An 18,420-nucleotide genomic window follows, 5' to 3' on the forward strand; every position below is an offset into this window, starting at 1 on the left:
AGAGTTGTAAAAATGAGAAATAAAGATGCATGCATTGATGAAAGAAAAGAAGGACCCAGCCACATCACACATGTAAAACAAGAATGCAATCGAAAAGAAATCCTCAACATAGTGCCATTACATGTAAGAAAAAAGTAAGACCAGAACACATTACTGCATTGCAATACTAGGATGTTAAACACCATACACCATAATAAACTAAGCTAAGAGTTATATATCATTCATTCAACAAAGGATATATTAGATACGAATCCTCAGCAACAAATGTATTTTGGCCGGCGGTAGTACAAATTTGGGAAAAATCTTCGACTGCTTGAATGATAGAAACCAAGGCGCTCCCTTAAGGGCTAACACAAAGACAGAATAACATGTACTCAAAACACACCATGTCAATATCTTCTCCTAGGGCTCCTAGAGCGCCGTTCACCACGAGATGATCTGCAAAATGAATGTTCCAAATATTCAAATGCTAAACTTTCAACAACTTTGGACAATAAGTCAAACAAATTTTAACTAAACCACTAAATTTAAGCTAGTTGAAGTTCAGAAGGCATGTTCTTTCTTTACGCAGTAGCAAATACTATTTACAAACCTTAATGAAGGGAGTGCAAATAGGCTCAAGTAAATTCTACGATTAGAAATACCAACCCAAATGCAGGAAGTAAAACTCAAACCAACACTGCATGGAATTTGATTGATGATTTATGTTGCAACACATCAAATTCCCCAGTAAAAATAAAAACATACCCCACATTGAATTTGCAATGATTTACAGAAATATATTGCAAAAACATACCTCGCATTCTTTCTTCGGATTGAATCATTTATAGGTCCACTGCTGAAAGCCCAGTCAACACCAACGGTGTGTGTAAGAAGCTCAGATCCATTCAAATTCTCTATTGCATTACGAGCTTCCTCGGCGCGCTCATACTCAATCAGTGCATAACCCTAAAATCAAAATGCATCAGAATAGAAATACAAATTTTCACAAGATCAAGCAGCTGGAAAAAAACGCTAAACAAAGTGTCACATGAAAAACAAAAAAAACAAATTGGCCTCTTCTGAAGCTGAGCTTAAAACATCAATGATTGCAGACTTGCAGTATGTTCCTAGAAGCACAAATGACAAAAATTTCTGCTGAATAGGAACAAATCACGTTTGAGTCAATCGTTAGCCTTGTAACGAAACAAAATTCATGCCATGAGTCATGATGACATTCAAAATAAAGCCCAAATTTACGCCAAATGAGAACAAAAAATTGAATCATCAAGATGGATTGGCAATACAGGGACTTTAACAACACACTTCCATGTATTAAAGTAATTGCTACATCTGGCTGACAACACCAGTTAATAAGGAGCACCATGTAGTTCATACACTCTCATTTACAAATTAAATCAAACCCATACATTTCTTTTCCACGTTGTAAAGTTAAGAAAAAGGTCTAAAGTTATTTGAAAGAAAAGAAGAGACACAAGTTTAAGCCAAAGATTGCCTGTTAAAATTACACACATTACATTGATAATATTACGCCCATAACTAAATTATAGTTCAAAACTTTCTTATTACCAGATTATAAAGCAATATCTTCAAAATGATAAGTTAAATTTCATAAAACAGAACGCCATTGATATAACTGATCAGAAAGCAATATCTTTAAAAATGAGAAGTTCACAAGGACTTTTTATTTGTGATACAATGTAGCCAGAGTTAATTTTGTCCCTTGTCAGTTAAAAGAAATTAGTTTCAGATGAAGAGAGTATACTTCAAATATCAACCAAGATCAAAAGCGAGATTGCATTCTGCAATACCAATGGTAATTTGGCCTAATGCTTAATATGCAACAGCAAGATTACAAAAAACAGACAACTCCAAAAGGATGAGATTCTATATTACATAACCAAATATGCATTTCAGTCCAATGAAAACTAGGCAATTAACCTAATTATATTCTTTATACTTATAGCTACAAGTGCAGAGGCAGAAGCCATCCACGTTTCTAAATAAATAATAACAAATCATAGCAACAAACACTTGAGGATGAAATCAACAAAAATATAGACCACAGAAAGAGCAATTATGACATACCTTGACAAACCCAGTCCTACGATCGAGATTCAAATGGAGGTTCTTAATCTCTCCGTATTCACCAAAGGCATTTTGCAAATCATCCTCCTGAGCTTCCTCGTGAACACCCGTGACCAAAATAATCCATCCCTCAATGGCTGCACCAAACAGACAATGTTATCCAAAACAAATTGAAACTACCATACATGATCCTAAAATGCAAATACGAAATAAATCCCATCTCTTTGATTTGGGAACCACAGTGGCCATATAACACAGTCTTATATGCGCAAATATCATCAAATATGAAAAGCAAAACCCTAACCCTAAAAACGGAAAAATGAAAAGGTGAAAGTGGAACTAACATCTCTGAGGTCCAGGACCACCCTCGGTGGTGAGAGAATCAAAATCAGAGGCAGCAAGGCGTGTGTTACGGTTAGGATCGGTTTCTTGACGAAATCCACGACCCTTGGTTTTCATCGGAGCGGAGAGTGATGTGGAAGAAGTGATGGCGGATTTGAGTTTGGGAAGAGGAGGTGCACGGGGAGAAGCATCGGTGGCGTCGACGGCGCCGTCTTCGTCCATCAAGTCATCGTCTTCGGGCTCGAAATCCAAAGCTTCGCCATCGGGTGCAGCCATTAGGGCACGGAAAGTGTAGAGAGAGAAGACTATGAAGAATGAGTGATTATTTCAGCTTTACTTTCTTACTCTAATATCCAAATTCAGATATTTATTATGAGATTTAATTCTAGAGGAAATAATATTTATTTGAAAATATAAATAATTCAAATCTACTTATACCATCAACTTGGAAAAATAAAATAAGTTTAAAGAAATATTGGTGATTTATGAATGGTTGTATTGTATATGGGATTTGTTAAGCTTTATTTGATACAAGAAATAAAATGAAGTAAAAAAAAAAGGAGATTATTAATGGTGTTCTCTTACTTTTATGGGTAAGAAATATCTTTCAGGTGTGTGATTGTTCATCCCAATAAGTATTGCTATCGAGAATTGAATCAATGACGTTTTGATGTTCTAGGGTAGAAGAAGTAGAGTTGATTGAACAACTTACTTGATGAGATCGGTGCCTCTGCTTTCAAAGGTTCTATTCGGAAAGAGACCTCCTTCAGAGGAACTGCAATTGGCATAGCTTAACGCTTTCAATTTGTACCCATGGAGTGATATTACGAGTTCGCTACACTTCTTTATAGGATACTGTCTTCTCGTGATTAATGGGCTCCTCTTTCGTTCTATGGTCTAACGAAGGGTTTATTCTCATTCAAAAGAGCATGACTGGGATCACAGAAAAGGGAGAAAGGTGATGTACAATACATAAATGGCTGAAAAGTGGAGTCTTATGCTAATACACCCTTGAGAAGAAAGAGAGAAAGTATAGAAGGTGAAATCTCTTTTAGGGTATCCAATAAATGTCGCTAGCGAGAATTGAAGACAAAAAGTATAGAAGATTAAAAACATAAAACAAACTCAAAATCAATATTTAGCTTCATCCCTTTCGTTTTGACTTTCTTTGATCACTGAGTGAAAAAATTGGTTTGGACTCGACTCCCACTACTTGTTTTCCTCTCTTGTATTTTATCTACTTAACAAAACAACAGGAAAATGGAAATATATGTTATTTTCTCCTTTTTCCTCACATTCTCGAATAAAATAAAGCAAGAGAATAAATTAAGTGACCGAAAAATGTCTCCTAAAAATCACATAAAGGTGGTGGATTTTCCCATTTTACTTTCAATTAAAAAAAAGTAAAGAGTAATACTTATTTTAGTATATATTTTTAATCTTACCAGTTTAGTCATTAAAAAAAGTGCTAAAATAGTCATAATTTTTTTAAATATGAGTCAAATTAATCATTTTTTGGATTAAATTAGTCATTACTAAGAGTTTTAAAACAAGTTAAAAAAACTAATTTAACCTACATTTAAAAATCTTAGGAACCATTTTTTTTAAGATTAAATTGGTAAAGTCGAAAAAAATATGACAAACTAAAATGAGTATTTCAAAAAGTAAAAATAAGTAGCTACGAAATCTTTATCCTTATTTATATATATGAGATGAATTCCTTTCTCTGTTTCTTATTGGTCTTCTTCTTCTTCTATCCTGAAATCAAATGAATACATTTTGTTCATCTTCGCTTCTTGCTTCTTCCTTTGCTCCATCTCTGAATATAACTACTCCATCCTTCTCTAAATCTCACACTACACCACTTTTCTCTGTCACCAATGCATCCGTTACCATCCAGCAACAGCCTAAGGTTGCACTCATCAGAATTGGTACACGAGGAAGGTATTCCCTTTTGCCTCATTCTTACCAAAGTTTCAATCTTTTTTACCCCCTTTATGTTTCTGATCATCTTGGTAAACTTGACTTTGAGTTTACTTCATACCCACTTAAGTGAGTGTTTTAAAATGCGGTTGCGGTTGTAATTGTGGGCATTGTGGGGTGTGAATTATTTTGTGAGTAAAAAATGTTTTTGAAATTGCTGTGGTCTGATGCAGCTCATTGTGGTGGGTTGTGGCATAATGCGATTCGATGCGATTACGTTGCAGTTGCATCATTGTGATTCAGTGTCACGATGTGGTACCGTAACATTGCATCCGCATAATGTTATTTGGTCCGCAATTTGAATCACTGTGTTTAACTAATACTCTCAGATTCCTAACTCCATTTTGGGGTTCTTTATTTATGTTGTAGAACAGTCCACTTGCACTAGCTCAGGCATATGAGACTAGAGAGAAACTGATAGCATCACACTCAGAGCTAGCTGAAGATGGGGCTATTCAGATTATAATAATAAAAACAACAGGTGACAAAATACTCTCACAACCACTTGCTGACATAGGAGGGAAGGGTTTGTTCACCAAAGAAATAGATGAGGCGCTCTTAAACGGCGACATTGACATTGCTGTCCATTCGATGAAGGATGTTCCAACTTATTTACCTGATAAAACAATTCTGCCCTGCAATCTTCCGCGTGAGGATGTTAGAGATGCATTTATATCCTTGAATGCAAAATCGCTAGCTGATCTACCACCTGGAAGTGTTATCGGGACGGCTTCACTCAGACGGAAGTCTCAAATTCTCCACCGATATCCTTCTCTAAATGTAAGCTGATATTATCTTTTACATATTGTAATAGCAGCCTATAACCAGAAAATTATTGTTTCCTGAACTTATTTTACTACATTAGCTCTAGTTTACGACTTAAATGGATGTCCTCCTATAAGAATTCAAATTGACTTTGCTGTTTGCAGGATGTTATCAAAGTTGCCACTTTATGCAAAAGTATGATTTGGTTTTTACTTTTGAGATGTTCACTATTTTGCTTCAATTACAATGTTAAAATTACAGTTTTACTTATTGTTGTTTATTATTACCTCTAAGAGGGGTTTGGTCCCTTGGGTTTTTCCAACATCGGAACCATACTAGTAAAAATACAAAGTTATGGTTAATGAGTGAGTAGTTATTTGAACATTCAACTTCTATTCTTAATATAAAATGGAAAGTTAAGCTGGCTCCCGCTCTGCTCATGTGGGTGTCAAGGCATCAGCACTGCATATGCTGACCTGAAACCTAACACATATATCAGATGCTTCTATAAGCATACGAAAGGGGACTGCTATTGCTTCATATCATATTTCGTATAAGCGAATTCGTTTGTGATCAAAGCATTTGATGCAATCATTTGTGCATGGTTGTATTAAGTAGACATTAGTAAGTATGCCTGGTTTATCACCTTTATTGGCATGGATTATGCTTGTCGTCGTAGACGTAGAGTAATAGACAATGCCATCCTTGAGAGTCTTACTCTAGTATTATGGCCATTGCCTGTGTATTCTCTAAAGTCTAGCCTTCTTATACTGCTGGGGCCTCCAAAAATTTCCAATGAACTTGTTTCTGTATGAATGTTGTTTTCACTCTTTATTGAAGTATTTCCTTTTTGTCCATGTTCTTTAACTGCTATTGTGGCAGTACATTTGTGACATTTTAGTTTTCTGGACTGCCATAAATCTTCTTGATTTTACTTGACCTTATAATTTTTAATCTCAGGTACAGGATAATTTCCGCGGCAATGTCCAAACAAGGTTGAAAAAGCTCAACGAGGGGGTTGTCCAAGCTACACTATTGGCATTAGCTGGACTGAAACGCTTAAACATGACAGAACATGTGTCTTCAACCCTATCGATTGACGATATGCTCCCAGCTGTTGCTCAAGGAGCAATTGGAATAGCCTGCAGAAGTAATGACGATAAAATGGCGAGTATTTAACTATAGTGCACAATCTTGCCAGACATGTTGAATTTTTTCTTTATTTATATATAATTGTTTTTTATGGGAGGGTCTCAACATTTGTGACTTTTTGGTTGGCTGGTTTTGCAGGCAGAATACCTTGTTTCATTGAATCATGAAGAAACAGGACTAGCAGTTGTGTGTGAAAGGGCCTTCCTTCAGATTTTGGATGGGTCTTGCCGCACTCCGATTGCTGGGTATGCTTGCAGAAATGAGGATGGCAATTGCTTGTTTAGAGGATTAGTTGCTTCGCCCGATGGAACCCGCGGTATGAACATGTTTGTTTTTTAATCATTAAAGGAAGATGATTATCTCACTATCTTTTCTCCTAACACCATCTTTTACACCATTTCATGTAACACTTTTCCATATCAACAACATCATACTTTTTTTAATCACTAGATGGAAGGGTGTAAACAGTGATGTGAGAATATCATTTTTTGTTCATTAAATTTGATTTTGTCTACTTTCTACTCTTCAATCGTACCTCGAATAACCATTCTTTGAGCTTTCCTGTAATTCCCTCTGTGCAGTGCTTGAGACATCGAGGGTTGGTCCATATGCTGTTGAAGATATGATTGAGATGGGAAAGGATGCTGGCAAGGAGCTTCTTTCTCGAGCTGGACCTGGTTTTTTCACTAGTTAGCAACAAAATAAAGTTATTCTACTTTTCACGAGTTTAGGCATAACTGCATCCCAAGTTGATTCATTCCTTGACCTTTGTAACTTCAAACTAGATTAAATGTTCAAGTGAGTTTGGAAAAGTGAAACACCATATTTTTGTTTCGAAATGCGTACAATTTTCACCATAGTTGTCGATGCCATTTAAACAGCCCTTCTTATTTGCGTCAGGATAGATTTAAGCAGGAATATAACAAAAAGTCAGCTCAATTGGTCGGGTTGTGTGACATAGAGTGTAACTACCTGAATTCAAATCCCGCGAAATGCACATTTCCCCCTCACCTTCCCCGTCAAAATCTGTCTATCAAAAAACTATTTAAGCAAGAAATATTCCAGATTCAGCAATTCTATGTTCAGTGAAACCATGAGGAGTAAGGGGGAAAAGATAGACCTTCAAGACCGGAAAAAATACAAGAATAATTGAATAACAACTTCCAGTATGGAATATTACTTCTTGACACAGAAAACATAACTCCTTGTCTTACAAGGTCCTATCTTTGGCCTCTGGTGAGAAAGTACAAAAATGGTTAAGCCTTTTGACAACATACACGGTCAGTGACAGCGCCTTTAATTTCTACTATTGGAAGGTGTTCTTTTCTTTCTCTTGTTTTTGGGCTTGACAGCATCTTTCAGAGTTTTCCCTTCATTACTCTGCTCAGCAGTTGGAGCAATGTCCATTGCTGAAGAAGAATTTGTTTTAACTTCATGTGGTTGCTCCTCCCTCTTACTTTCACTTCGTGAATCCTTTTGTTTACTAAGAGGAGTTGACTGTCCTGATTGTTTTACAGCAATTCCAATACAGTTCATTAGAACACCAATTTATCATTCAAAAAGGATAATAAAATCTAAAAGTATAGGTCTAAACAAAGCAACAGTTAAAACAACAAAAGAACAAGAGAAAGAATAATAATAAGTCAGTCCTTCACAGATTTCACTGTTTTTTATTTATGAGGGTTGACTGCATATATATCATTTCTCAATCAGAATGGCCCCAAACTCCCATAATATTTGTATGGGATAGTCCACTGCGAAGATTGTGTGGCAAATAATACTAAAACATCCACATGGGCAAATTTATCCATAACAAATGACAAGCTAATGTACTATAATCATTTCAGTGTTAAGGTTTATAGAACAATCCCCAAGTGCATGCAAGTAGGGCTCCTGGCTCAATTAAAACTTAAAAGTCACATGACAACCAACGGTTCCACATTTACTGTCCCACTGTTTTGTGTCACTCCATATGCCAGGAAATATGATTGGTCAGACAAATATTTAACAATTGTAATTTTAATTTAAATAATTTTTTTCAACCTATCAAAGATGATAGTACATAGAGTGGTATAAAAAGTGGGACAGTAAATATGTTCCCCAAACCAACATTATAATTGAAGAAAAAAGAAAAGCCATTACCACGTGAGGCTAGAGAAGCTTTTAGAAGATCTGGATTCACACAATCTGAGTAGGGATCCCTGAGGAAGTGAAGGTACAATGGTGGGAAGTTATAAATCTTTTTTTAATTAAATTTCAAAAGAAAAAAATTTAATTTTCTTCAGTCTCATAAAGGTTTAATTTTTTTTTACTATGCACATATGAGTATTCATTTTTATACAAGTTGGTGATAAATCCCCTATGCATGCAGCAAGCAGGTCTCTAGCAGTAATAAATGGACCGGACAAGAAAGAAATATACTATCAATACAAAAACCAATCGATGGAAGATTACTTATAACAGCATATCGTATCCTACCAACTTGATGGACCACCAATAAAATTCTTTGAGACTCCATCCTGGTTGTTACTTTGTTCTACTCCTGATGATGTGGCATCACATTCCATAGCATTTGCGTCATCTTTCAGCTTTAACTGGTCTAAATGACTACCATCCTTATCACCATCTGAATCATTTTGTTTTCCCCCTAACCTGGTTGTGGTACCACAAACATCGACAGCAACAGACGAAGAGTGGCGTTTAATTTTCCGTAGAGCCCTTTCTGTGTTGTGTATTTCAACCTACATAAATTCAGACAACAAAAAGGACATATAACATATCAGAAAACAGTTCACTACCAGGCTAGTAGAGGTCAACTCATACCCTAGTTCTTATAGGTCTAAGTAAACATTTAAGCAGTACCAAAGATTAACTGCTTCAGCCAAAATTAATTAAGATTATTTTAAGACTAGCATAACTATTTTAGAGCACTTAAGTTTAGCCTCGAACAGAAAATGGGCATGATATTAACTAAATGTTTTGTTAAGAAGCATTCAAAGCAAATTAGGTCCTAGAGGGCTAAGTATAAAAAAAGAGAACTCACTGCATCCCTTATTTTGGCTGTAATATCACCAGCTTTAACATGAGCAAGTTTTAAGCAATGCATGATAACCCGCTGAGAGACTCCTTCACCCCCAGCCTTTTGAATGGAACAAACATCCCCATTTGCATTAAGAGTAGCAGTCATCCGTCCGGTCATTACAGATTCTTCATGGTATGTTGGATCTATCACCTAGAAAGCATCATACAAAATCAGAGAGGACCTCCTATACATAAACAAGCTCAAGAATATGATGCATTATTAGTGAGAAATATAAAAAAAAGAAATCCATACCACAAGATTTTCATTGCTGAAAAACCCAAAGGTGACAGCTATAGGAAGATGGTGTATAATCAAAGGAAGTGGGTCACGCTCCTGTCAAGTAATTTATGATGAGTGAAACAACAAATGGAAAAATAAAGAAGTGTTATTTAGAACTAGTATTTGGCATTGGCCAATGCCTTCTTTAGTCAATGAACTATTTGGCAGCAACGGAAATCAGTCCCCAGTGAACGCTTGTCCGGAACAGATTTTTCCTGTACTACGAAAAAAGTTGTTTTGGGTTTAATCTGAAATGTTTGGCAAACTTTATTATAATATGGAAAAATGACTTAGAGAAGCTTGAATTTGAATAAAGTTGTTAGACAATTTAGAAACCAATCATATTTTACACAAAGGATTAACAAAGATAAACATTGTATATGTGATATGGCAATTGAAAGACAAGCAGGGTATGAAAAAATGACTTTTGGAGAAGCTTTAAGTTCTTATTTGAAAAAAGTTGAAGGATTTTAAAACATATCACATATTTTCCATTCCACCCCTATGGAACTAACTTACAAAGAAATATGAATATGAAGTCTAAAGAAATAAATTCATACTTCTATTTGTAATATATTACCTAACCCAAAAGAACCGCGTGATCTAAAAATAGCTTTCCAGCAAACATAATAACATACACAAACATAAAAGTGATTGTGTTATATAATCCATTGTAACATATAATTGATTATTGAAATAATATTTTTTTTGCAACTTATCCAATTGGTGGTGTATAATATCTAGTCCTTAGATCGTGCAATGCACATAAATATTTCATTTCTAGACCCAATGGGTTATTAAGTTAAACAAATAACTCCATATAATTTAAAAAAAGTTAATATATCAAACTAGAAGGGAGCACGGTCTAGTGGTGTAAGGCCCCACTAGATCGCCAAAGTCGATGGTTCAATTCGTGGGAGCAACACTTGTTAGGTGGGGCAGCCTCGACCCCTGAGAGAGATTACTTTTGGTAGTACCAAAAAAAAAACTAGAGAGGAGCCTCAGTGATATGCTGCATTGTGACCTAAAAGTCAAGTATTCAAATTTTGGAACAATCTCTCCTACTATGTTCCAAGAGAGATGATATACATTTATCAAAGTCATTTTTTTCACACAACATTACTTTTCATTAAAAGAGTAGCGAATCATAAACTGATATAATCTCTGATATTATTGAAATAAATCAAATAATGTAATTGACAATAACAATTAAGTAAAGATAACTAATCTTAACCTCTGGAGGATGAATCACAACTTGCTGAGAATCTTCTCCGGCGAACGAGCACTCCGGTCTTCGGAAAGTCAACAATGCAGCCAAAGCAGCAACATTAGCAACATCAACTAAATTACCACAATTATCAATAACATGAATATCAATCCTAATCGCCCAAACCATCTTCCCAGACACAACACACAACGATTCCGTATCAATAGCCCTACTCTCCCTCAACCCTCTATCAACAATTCGTCCTAATTCAACAGCAGATTCGGAAGAGCGACCAGGTTCGAACGACGGATCCGCCATGGGAGAGAACTCGGTGAAGACGGAGAGGCTACCTTCGTTAGGACGGTCTTTATAGGGTTGGAGGAGTTGGGCGGTGACAAAGGACATGACGTGGGTTTGACCTAATTGCACCTCGGAGGAACCGTCGTCTCTGCCGAATTTGATGGTGAGGTTGCGGTAGTCGAAGGGGCGCCGCCCATCCACACGGTGGTCGGAGAGGAGAGCATTTTGGATGAAAGTGTTGTTGTTAATTGTGAGTTGCTGTAACCTCTGATGCTCCATTGCACCTTCTAGGGTTTATCTCATTCACCACCCACGTCAGGGTTTAGCTAAAACTGACTATGGGTATAACGGTCATTTCAAAGACTAAATCTAAATTTTTGTACTATAAAAGATATCCTCTCACATTTTGTTTTGATAAGAAACTAATTTTTTTTTTCCCACGAGTATCCTCGCATTAGAGGCAATCATGTCCGAGCCGGGCACATCCACAGGTAAGTGGGGCTAACTCTCCCAACGAGCATTTTTTCCATCCACAAGACTCGAACCTGAGTTCTTGCTTAAGGAGAATCAAACATGTACCACTTCAACCAATTTTATCTCAAATTCACTCCTATGAAATTATGTAGAGTTTTCACTATAATTTATTACCATCATATATAACATTGTTATTGTAGTTTATATTAGGTGTTATATATAACAATCTAAAAGGATATTACCATGATTAAATTTTTTTGAGACCATTTTATTTTTTATTTTTTTTAGGAGCCAAAATAGGTATTTATTCGTAAAATTGTAGAATAAATACTTATTTTAGTATCTTAAAATTGTTGCTTATCAAATTGGTGTCTAAAAAATTGAAAACTTTAAAATGGTCTTTGAAAATTAAAATTATCAAACGTGGGATAAATTAGTTTTTTTAATATTCTTAGTGACTAATAACAAATATTCATATTAGTGATTTTTTAGTACAAATTTGGATTTTAATTTTTTATGTGAGAATTATTAATTAGCAAACTCACTTATCAGTTTATTTATCACTCTCTTATGACTTATTGAGTTGGAGATGATAAAACAAAACAATGAAATTCACTATTCTAATTTGTTTTATGAATCCATAACTAGAAAGAGCAAAAGGCAAAAGGAATATAAAGACATTGAATTGTAAATACTTGAACTACATATATCTTATGACCTTCAACCACAATGTACAAGTAATCAAGGAATTTATACACAACACAACCTTCTATTTTGTTTCTCACCCTTTCCATTTTTCATCAATAATAGTTAACCATGTGTATGTTATTGACACTCTAGTTTTTATGATTGGTCTTCTTGACACTCCTGAAAGCTTCTTGCATTAATCTCTCATGCTCTTTCAGCATGTCATCAATGTTTCCACCTGGAGGCACCAATGGTCCTGAGTAATGGATCCTATTTTTCTTGGCCACATACCCCTAATATCACAAGGAATTGCAAAGAATTAAAATCAATGTTCTTCATGTTTTATGGTGAAACCAATCTTACAAATTGCGGACCGCATCACGTGATGTGGGCGTAATATTTTGCCGAATCACAGTGATACGACCGCATTTTGGAGAACAAAACTACCACAATTTACATATTTTACACATTTAACACATGTTGAATTGTTTTACAACATGTGTTTATGAGCTTGTTAGAGAGTTAGTCAGGTTAGTTGCATTGCTTGCTTTACAATGCATTGTATATAAACAACACTCTCTTGTATCATTTCAATTGAATGAGAAATATCCATAATATTCATTTTACGCTTTCGCAATATGAACTACAATCGCAATAACCGCCGCTGTGACCATAATCGCGAATGCAATTGCAATTTAAAATACGGAGAGAAACTTCATCATGGAACAAACATCCGTTGTCCCAAATACTGATATAGGAAACTAGAAATGGCATAATGAAGAGAAAGTTGTTGTCCATTACCCTGCCAGAGGCTCCTTGGTCCCTTTTAATGGAAGAGGCAGAGAAATCTGTTACATGATTCTCACTTTGTGTCCTTAAGTCTGGGTTCTTCCTAGACATGTCTTCTAACTTATGCATTGAGGATTGTCCTGTTGCACTTCCATGCATCATTGAAGTAGAATGTGTATAACCATTTTGTATAGATACTCTTGTTGGATCCTTCTTATGGTGTGACCCATCATCCTCATGTGATTGATTTTTAACAATGGAATTTCTACTATGTGACTTACCCTGCAAATTTTAAACACCAACAAAATTGTAAATAATAATAAGAGTAATGATAAATGTATATGAACATGTTAGAAAATTTATATACACATAATAAAACATTTTTCATGAACATACCTGTATAATTATATTTCTTTCGGGTGATCTCATTCCTTTGGTATTTCCTGCTCCTCTTAAAACAGATAGTGGTTCACGTCCTTTCACTATTTCATTATTTTTCCTAATATTTAAAATAAGTAAGAAAACAAATATTTGAATGTAAATGACACTTCTAAACAAAGCATTAAATGTAAATGTAGTAATATAGCTTCAGAAAGATATATATAATATATATATATATATATATACTAATGATATAAAACATCATGGATTAATAAACATATGATGGAAATTAACTTATGGATTAATAAGTATATATGTTAAAAACATGATGGAATATAAAGCTTAGAATACCTCATTTCTTCTTTGTCTCGACGCCTAGCATCAAGTTCCTTGCTTGGTGGAAACTTGGGTAAACTCGAGGGATCACAAGGTAAGGGATTTGTAGTCAAGAACTGACAAATATCAAACCAAAACAAGTATAAGGTAAGTAGGATGAATGAGTATCGTGTTACTTTTCATGTCTTACTTGATGTCTCAAGCCAATAAGAAAATTTCGTTCATTTAAAAAGGAAAATTATAAAAATAGAAATTAATATTTTAATATTGTTTTGTGAAGTTTGATTGGTTCAAAAGTATTTTAGAACTAACACATGAGTAAAGGATAAAATTTTGCTGATAATTATTACCTCACTGTTAAGTGCAGAAGTTGCAGATCCTCGATTTTCAGGTTCTATTGCAAGGAGCTTATCAACAAGAGCCAATGCTGAAGAAGGAAAACTTTTAAATGTTTCAAAGAGATTGCGTTTGTAACTGTGTTGTGGTTTGAAACTTGTTGCATGGGGAAGTTTTGTTCTTTGCCAATACTCTTCAGATGGAGAACCACAAAGCTTAAAAATCTTGTGCATTTGTTCCACCTAAAGATATTAAATGATTGTCAATATCCAATTATAATTCATTGCCCATGCTTACAAGTTAGAAGTTGTTTGACCCTATCGGGAGCCTCCGACCACGGGAAGTTCTATTGTTACTGGGTATGGGAAGAGTGAAGAGTCACAAGTGAGACACCACATGTTGAATCAAAACCTTAAGGCATTAGTTCCATGGGCCTTTCCTACTTATAAACTCTTCCACTCCTCCCCACATATCCAATATGAGATTTACGGAAATAATGGCAATTCCATGTATAAGTAATATGCTCTTTTGTTTCTTGGTTAGGGAAGCTTTTACATTAATGTGAATTATTTCAAGAATCTACAATCTCTAGCTTTAGTACATTGATTTCACTCAAACATATAATATAAAAACAAACACTACAATTAGTAGCATGCACCATCTAGTTAGAAAATGTGAAATCAAAACCAGGAAGTAAACAATTTCTGATAAATGTGTAAAATTCTAATATAACAACAACACAGCCAATGGTATTATGAAAAGTTTTAATCAAACAACAACAATATCATATGCTCATATAGATTCTGGCAAAATATTTTCAAAATTTAACAAAAAGGTGCATATATAGTATCCAAGAATCATATTGATTCATGAAGACTACGCGCTTTTCCGGTATCTCGATCGAAATACCTATCAATGGTATTTTTCATAGAAATAGTATTTTTTCTTACCTCAGTTCTTCCGGGCATGATAGGTTTCCCTACCAGCAATTCTGCTAGAATGCAACCAACACTCCACAAATCAATTCCAGAACCATATTCAGTAGCACCTAGCAAAAGCTCAGGTGCCCTATACCATAGTGTTACAACACGACTAGTTAATGCCTGCTTTTTATCAGGATCATAAACTGTTGCAAGACCGAAATCTCCAATCTGAAGGTTTCCATTGTTGTCGATCAGAAGATTTGAACCCTTGATGTCACGGTGCAACACACCGCGTTGATGGCAGTGTTCAAGCCCACAAAGCAGTTGTTTTATGTAACATTTTATCTGCAAGCTCCATGCATAAATAATCATTCAATACCATAAGCCTGGAACCTTATGATTTTTCTAACATGCCAAGAACACTTTTTTTTAAATAATAAAGAATGTGTTGAAATGAATGTGTTGTTAGTAGTCTTCCTCTTCTAACTATTACTATAAATTAAAACACATTGCTTAAACAGAATACTTCACACAAAATATTCACTTTGAGAAGACTACAATGTATATATCATTCCTTTTTAAATTCTATGCAAGTGTGAAGATATAATTTTCTTTTCACTTTTTAAATAGACTGCATCTTAACTCCTTAGAAATATGTGAAAAAAGAAGAAGAAAAACTTGAAAGCTAAGCTAATATCTTATGTTTAAAAGTGATAACATGCATGCATGCATGGTATTGTTATATGTACCTGTGGTTCAGTGAACTTTATGCCAGGTAGTGCTGCTAGTCCAGCAAGGTCATGCTCCATATATTCAAAAACAAGATACAAACTTGTGGAAGTTGTTGAAGTCACAATACCTTCAAGCTTTATAACATTTGGATGGTCAAGTTGACGCAAAATATATATTTCCCTTGCCATGAAACGCACACTCTCAGGATCTGAACTTGAAAATCTGATTTTCTTCAAAGCCACAATTTTACCTGTTTCAAGGTCACGAGCTTTATGGACACTACTATATGCACCCTGTCCAATCTGCACTTACAAAATTCACTATTGTAAATCAATTCATTTCACCATTTTTGATGAACCATGCTGCATGTAAAAGATACACATATATAATACTGATATGTGGCCATGAAAAACATTAATGAAATAATTCAAAGATATATAAACAAAAAGTATACTATATATAAAAGGGAGAAATGTTATACAAAAAATATCTCTATAGAAAACATTAAAAATGTATATTATATGATACATATTAAATACTATTATGACAAATATCAGTGAGACATAAATTTCAAAATATAAAAGAATGCAGTAAGAAGTGACATTAGAACTAACTTGGTCTAGTTTTTCAAAAGAGTCAGCTCTTCGAGGAACCCATCCCTTGATGGCTTCTCCAGCAACAGAAGATAACCATGATGGCCATGCATTATCAATATGTCCTCCAAGACCATGTGGTACACTAAGTATTCTACTCATCATTGGCTTTCTTTCACCACCACCTAATGTTATACATGTCTGATGCTGATTTTTTCCTTTTGTTGATGATTTTACAACAACATCTAAAGGGTTGTTGATGTTGTTGTTGTTTTTATCTTCTAATAGTGATAGTGCTGGGACACAACTCTTGATTATTTGTGAATATGACTTAGCCATATGTGGCACTGACCCATCATCATCTTCCATGCTACCACCACCACCACCATTTAACTCTGCAGTTGAGACATTAGGAGCAACCAATTGTACTGTAGACTTTTTCAACTCATTATTTTCTTTCTCATTTTCATCAACTTTATCTTTGTCTGATGATGATTCTTTTGAGCATATGCACCCCATACTCTTTAACTCACACTCCCTTCCTTACAAAACTTGATGTATAAATTATATATCTATATGGTTTAATCAATCTATGGATTGAAAGTTGTTGATGTAGTTAAGCAACTGGGTTACACTTGTATTTCCTAGGAACCCAGATGCTCACACCACCCTTGTAATTCCTCTAATCAAGTAACCATTCACCGCCAAAACTTGTAATGAATACCTTTTATTGGAACCATATACAATCATAACATTGCAAAATCCACCTTAACAAACCGATGATGCAATATATCAACTTGCCTTATTACCCAAGGAAAAGTCTGAGAATTATTGAATATTACAAATTTGAGAATTAGAGCTACGAAATTTCAATCCTTTTCATCTCAAGATCGATGCTCAAATTTCAAAATAATAAAAAGGACTCAAACACAAAATGACAGAAAATTTTGAATGTTAAGGGCTCTAAATGAATATATGAACCAAAAACATATATAGTCACAAAGGAACAATAGGTGGCAAGGGGAAAAGTTTGATCATTCAAATGAAAAAGTATTATAGATAAAGGAAAAGAAAGAAAAAACTCAAATACCCTGACCCTTTAGGAAAAAGCTAAAAGCTTGACCTAAGTTTTATGCATGAAGACATGCATAATATGGCAATGTAGAAGATTTTTCTTCTTTGTGGAGATTGAAGGGATAGAAGGAGGGAGGGACATTAATGGAAAATAAAAAATAAAAATGAAAAAAGAGGTAATAATATGATGAAAGTGTGATTTGGAAGAAAGGAAGGAGGGAAAGAAAGAGAAAGAGAAGGTTGAGAGATATGCATGGTGTTGGTTGCTGTAATAAAGGGCTAAAATTGCAACACCAAGTGTTCCACACATAGATTCATTTGACAGAGTGTTTCTCACTTTTTCTTTCACATTTTCATCAAATTATTTTATATATCTCCATATTCATATTGGTTGGAAAAAGTGTATTCTTAGGCAAACTAATAACAAACTTCTTATTCTATATATTTTTATCCCTTACTTGCAGAAGTCCTATTTCATTTAATAAATTAACAGATGTTGTTAATGAATATCTTAGATTTCCTTTTTATCATTGATGGTTGGTACATGCAATATGTGAATGGAATCATTAATGTACAGAGAATGTGACTTCTAAATAATAAATGTAGAATTTATTTCATTTAACTTCACACTTATTCATTTCATATTATTTATGTATACACGTATATGAAGTAAAATCTTAAAAAAAGTTTAGCATCTTATTTTAATGTTGAAGAATCAAGTCCCTTATAAAATTATCAGCAACACGTTTTCTAGACACAAATAAGATGTTAATAACTGTGTAGCAGGTGTCTCCTCTATGTGTATTGTGGATTTGGTTTCACAACATAACAACAAAATCCAAACCATTACATGTCACAACATGAGCTCTTTTCACTTCCACGTGTGCTCACACCTCT

General features: G+C 34.6%; 4 protein-coding genes across 4 annotated transcripts; 1 reads left to right on the top strand and 3 right to left on the bottom strand.

Annotated features, from left to right (window-relative positions):
- Positions 65-2,787, bottom strand: LOC109333425 (RNA-binding protein 8A-B-like). Its single transcript, XM_019568908.1, has 4 exons — positions 2,433-2,787; positions 2,089-2,225; positions 797-948; positions 65-438 (listed from the first exon to the last, which is right to left on the bottom strand). Exons 1-4 carry the CDS (start codon positions 2,704-2,706, stop codon positions 390-392), a joined length of 612 nt encoding a protein of 203 aa, XP_019424453.1. The 5' UTR covers positions 2,707-2,787; the 3' UTR covers positions 65-389.
- LOC109332367 (porphobilinogen deaminase, chloroplastic-like) lies at positions 4,169-7,039 on the top strand. Its single transcript, XM_019567325.1, has 5 exons — positions 4,169-4,374; positions 4,788-5,193; positions 6,139-6,345; positions 6,469-6,646; positions 6,912-7,039. Exons 1-5 carry the CDS (start codon positions 4,199-4,201, stop codon positions 7,022-7,024), a joined length of 1,080 nt encoding a protein of 359 aa, XP_019422870.1. The 5' UTR covers positions 4,169-4,198; the 3' UTR covers positions 7,025-7,039.
- LOC109332913 (exosome complex component RRP45A-like) lies at positions 7,498-11,526 on the bottom strand. The gene is made up of 6 exons (XM_019568067.1): positions 10,926-11,526; positions 9,665-9,745; positions 9,374-9,562; positions 8,809-9,071; positions 8,473-8,531; positions 7,498-7,832 (listed from the first exon to the last, which is right to left on the bottom strand). Exons 1-6 carry the CDS (start codon positions 11,475-11,477, stop codon positions 7,627-7,629), a joined length of 1,350 nt encoding a protein of 449 aa, XP_019423612.1. The 5' UTR covers positions 11,478-11,526; the 3' UTR covers positions 7,498-7,626.
- On the bottom strand, positions 12,434-17,782 carry LOC109332911 (probable serine/threonine-protein kinase At1g09600). The gene is made up of 8 exons (XM_019568065.1): positions 16,471-17,782; positions 15,874-16,158; positions 15,152-15,469; positions 14,216-14,443; positions 13,881-13,981; positions 13,545-13,647; positions 13,161-13,430; positions 12,434-12,652 (listed from the first exon to the last, which is right to left on the bottom strand). Exons 1-8 carry the CDS (start codon positions 16,966-16,968, stop codon positions 12,509-12,511), a joined length of 1,947 nt encoding a protein of 648 aa, XP_019423610.1. The 5' UTR covers positions 16,969-17,782; the 3' UTR covers positions 12,434-12,508.

This window comes from Lupinus angustifolius, chromosome LG18 (assembly GCF_001865875.1).
Source record: "Lupinus angustifolius cultivar Tanjil chromosome LG18, LupAngTanjil_v1.0, whole genome shotgun sequence".
Lineage (NCBI taxonomy): Eukaryota > Viridiplantae > Streptophyta > Magnoliopsida > Fabales > Fabaceae > Lupinus > Lupinus angustifolius.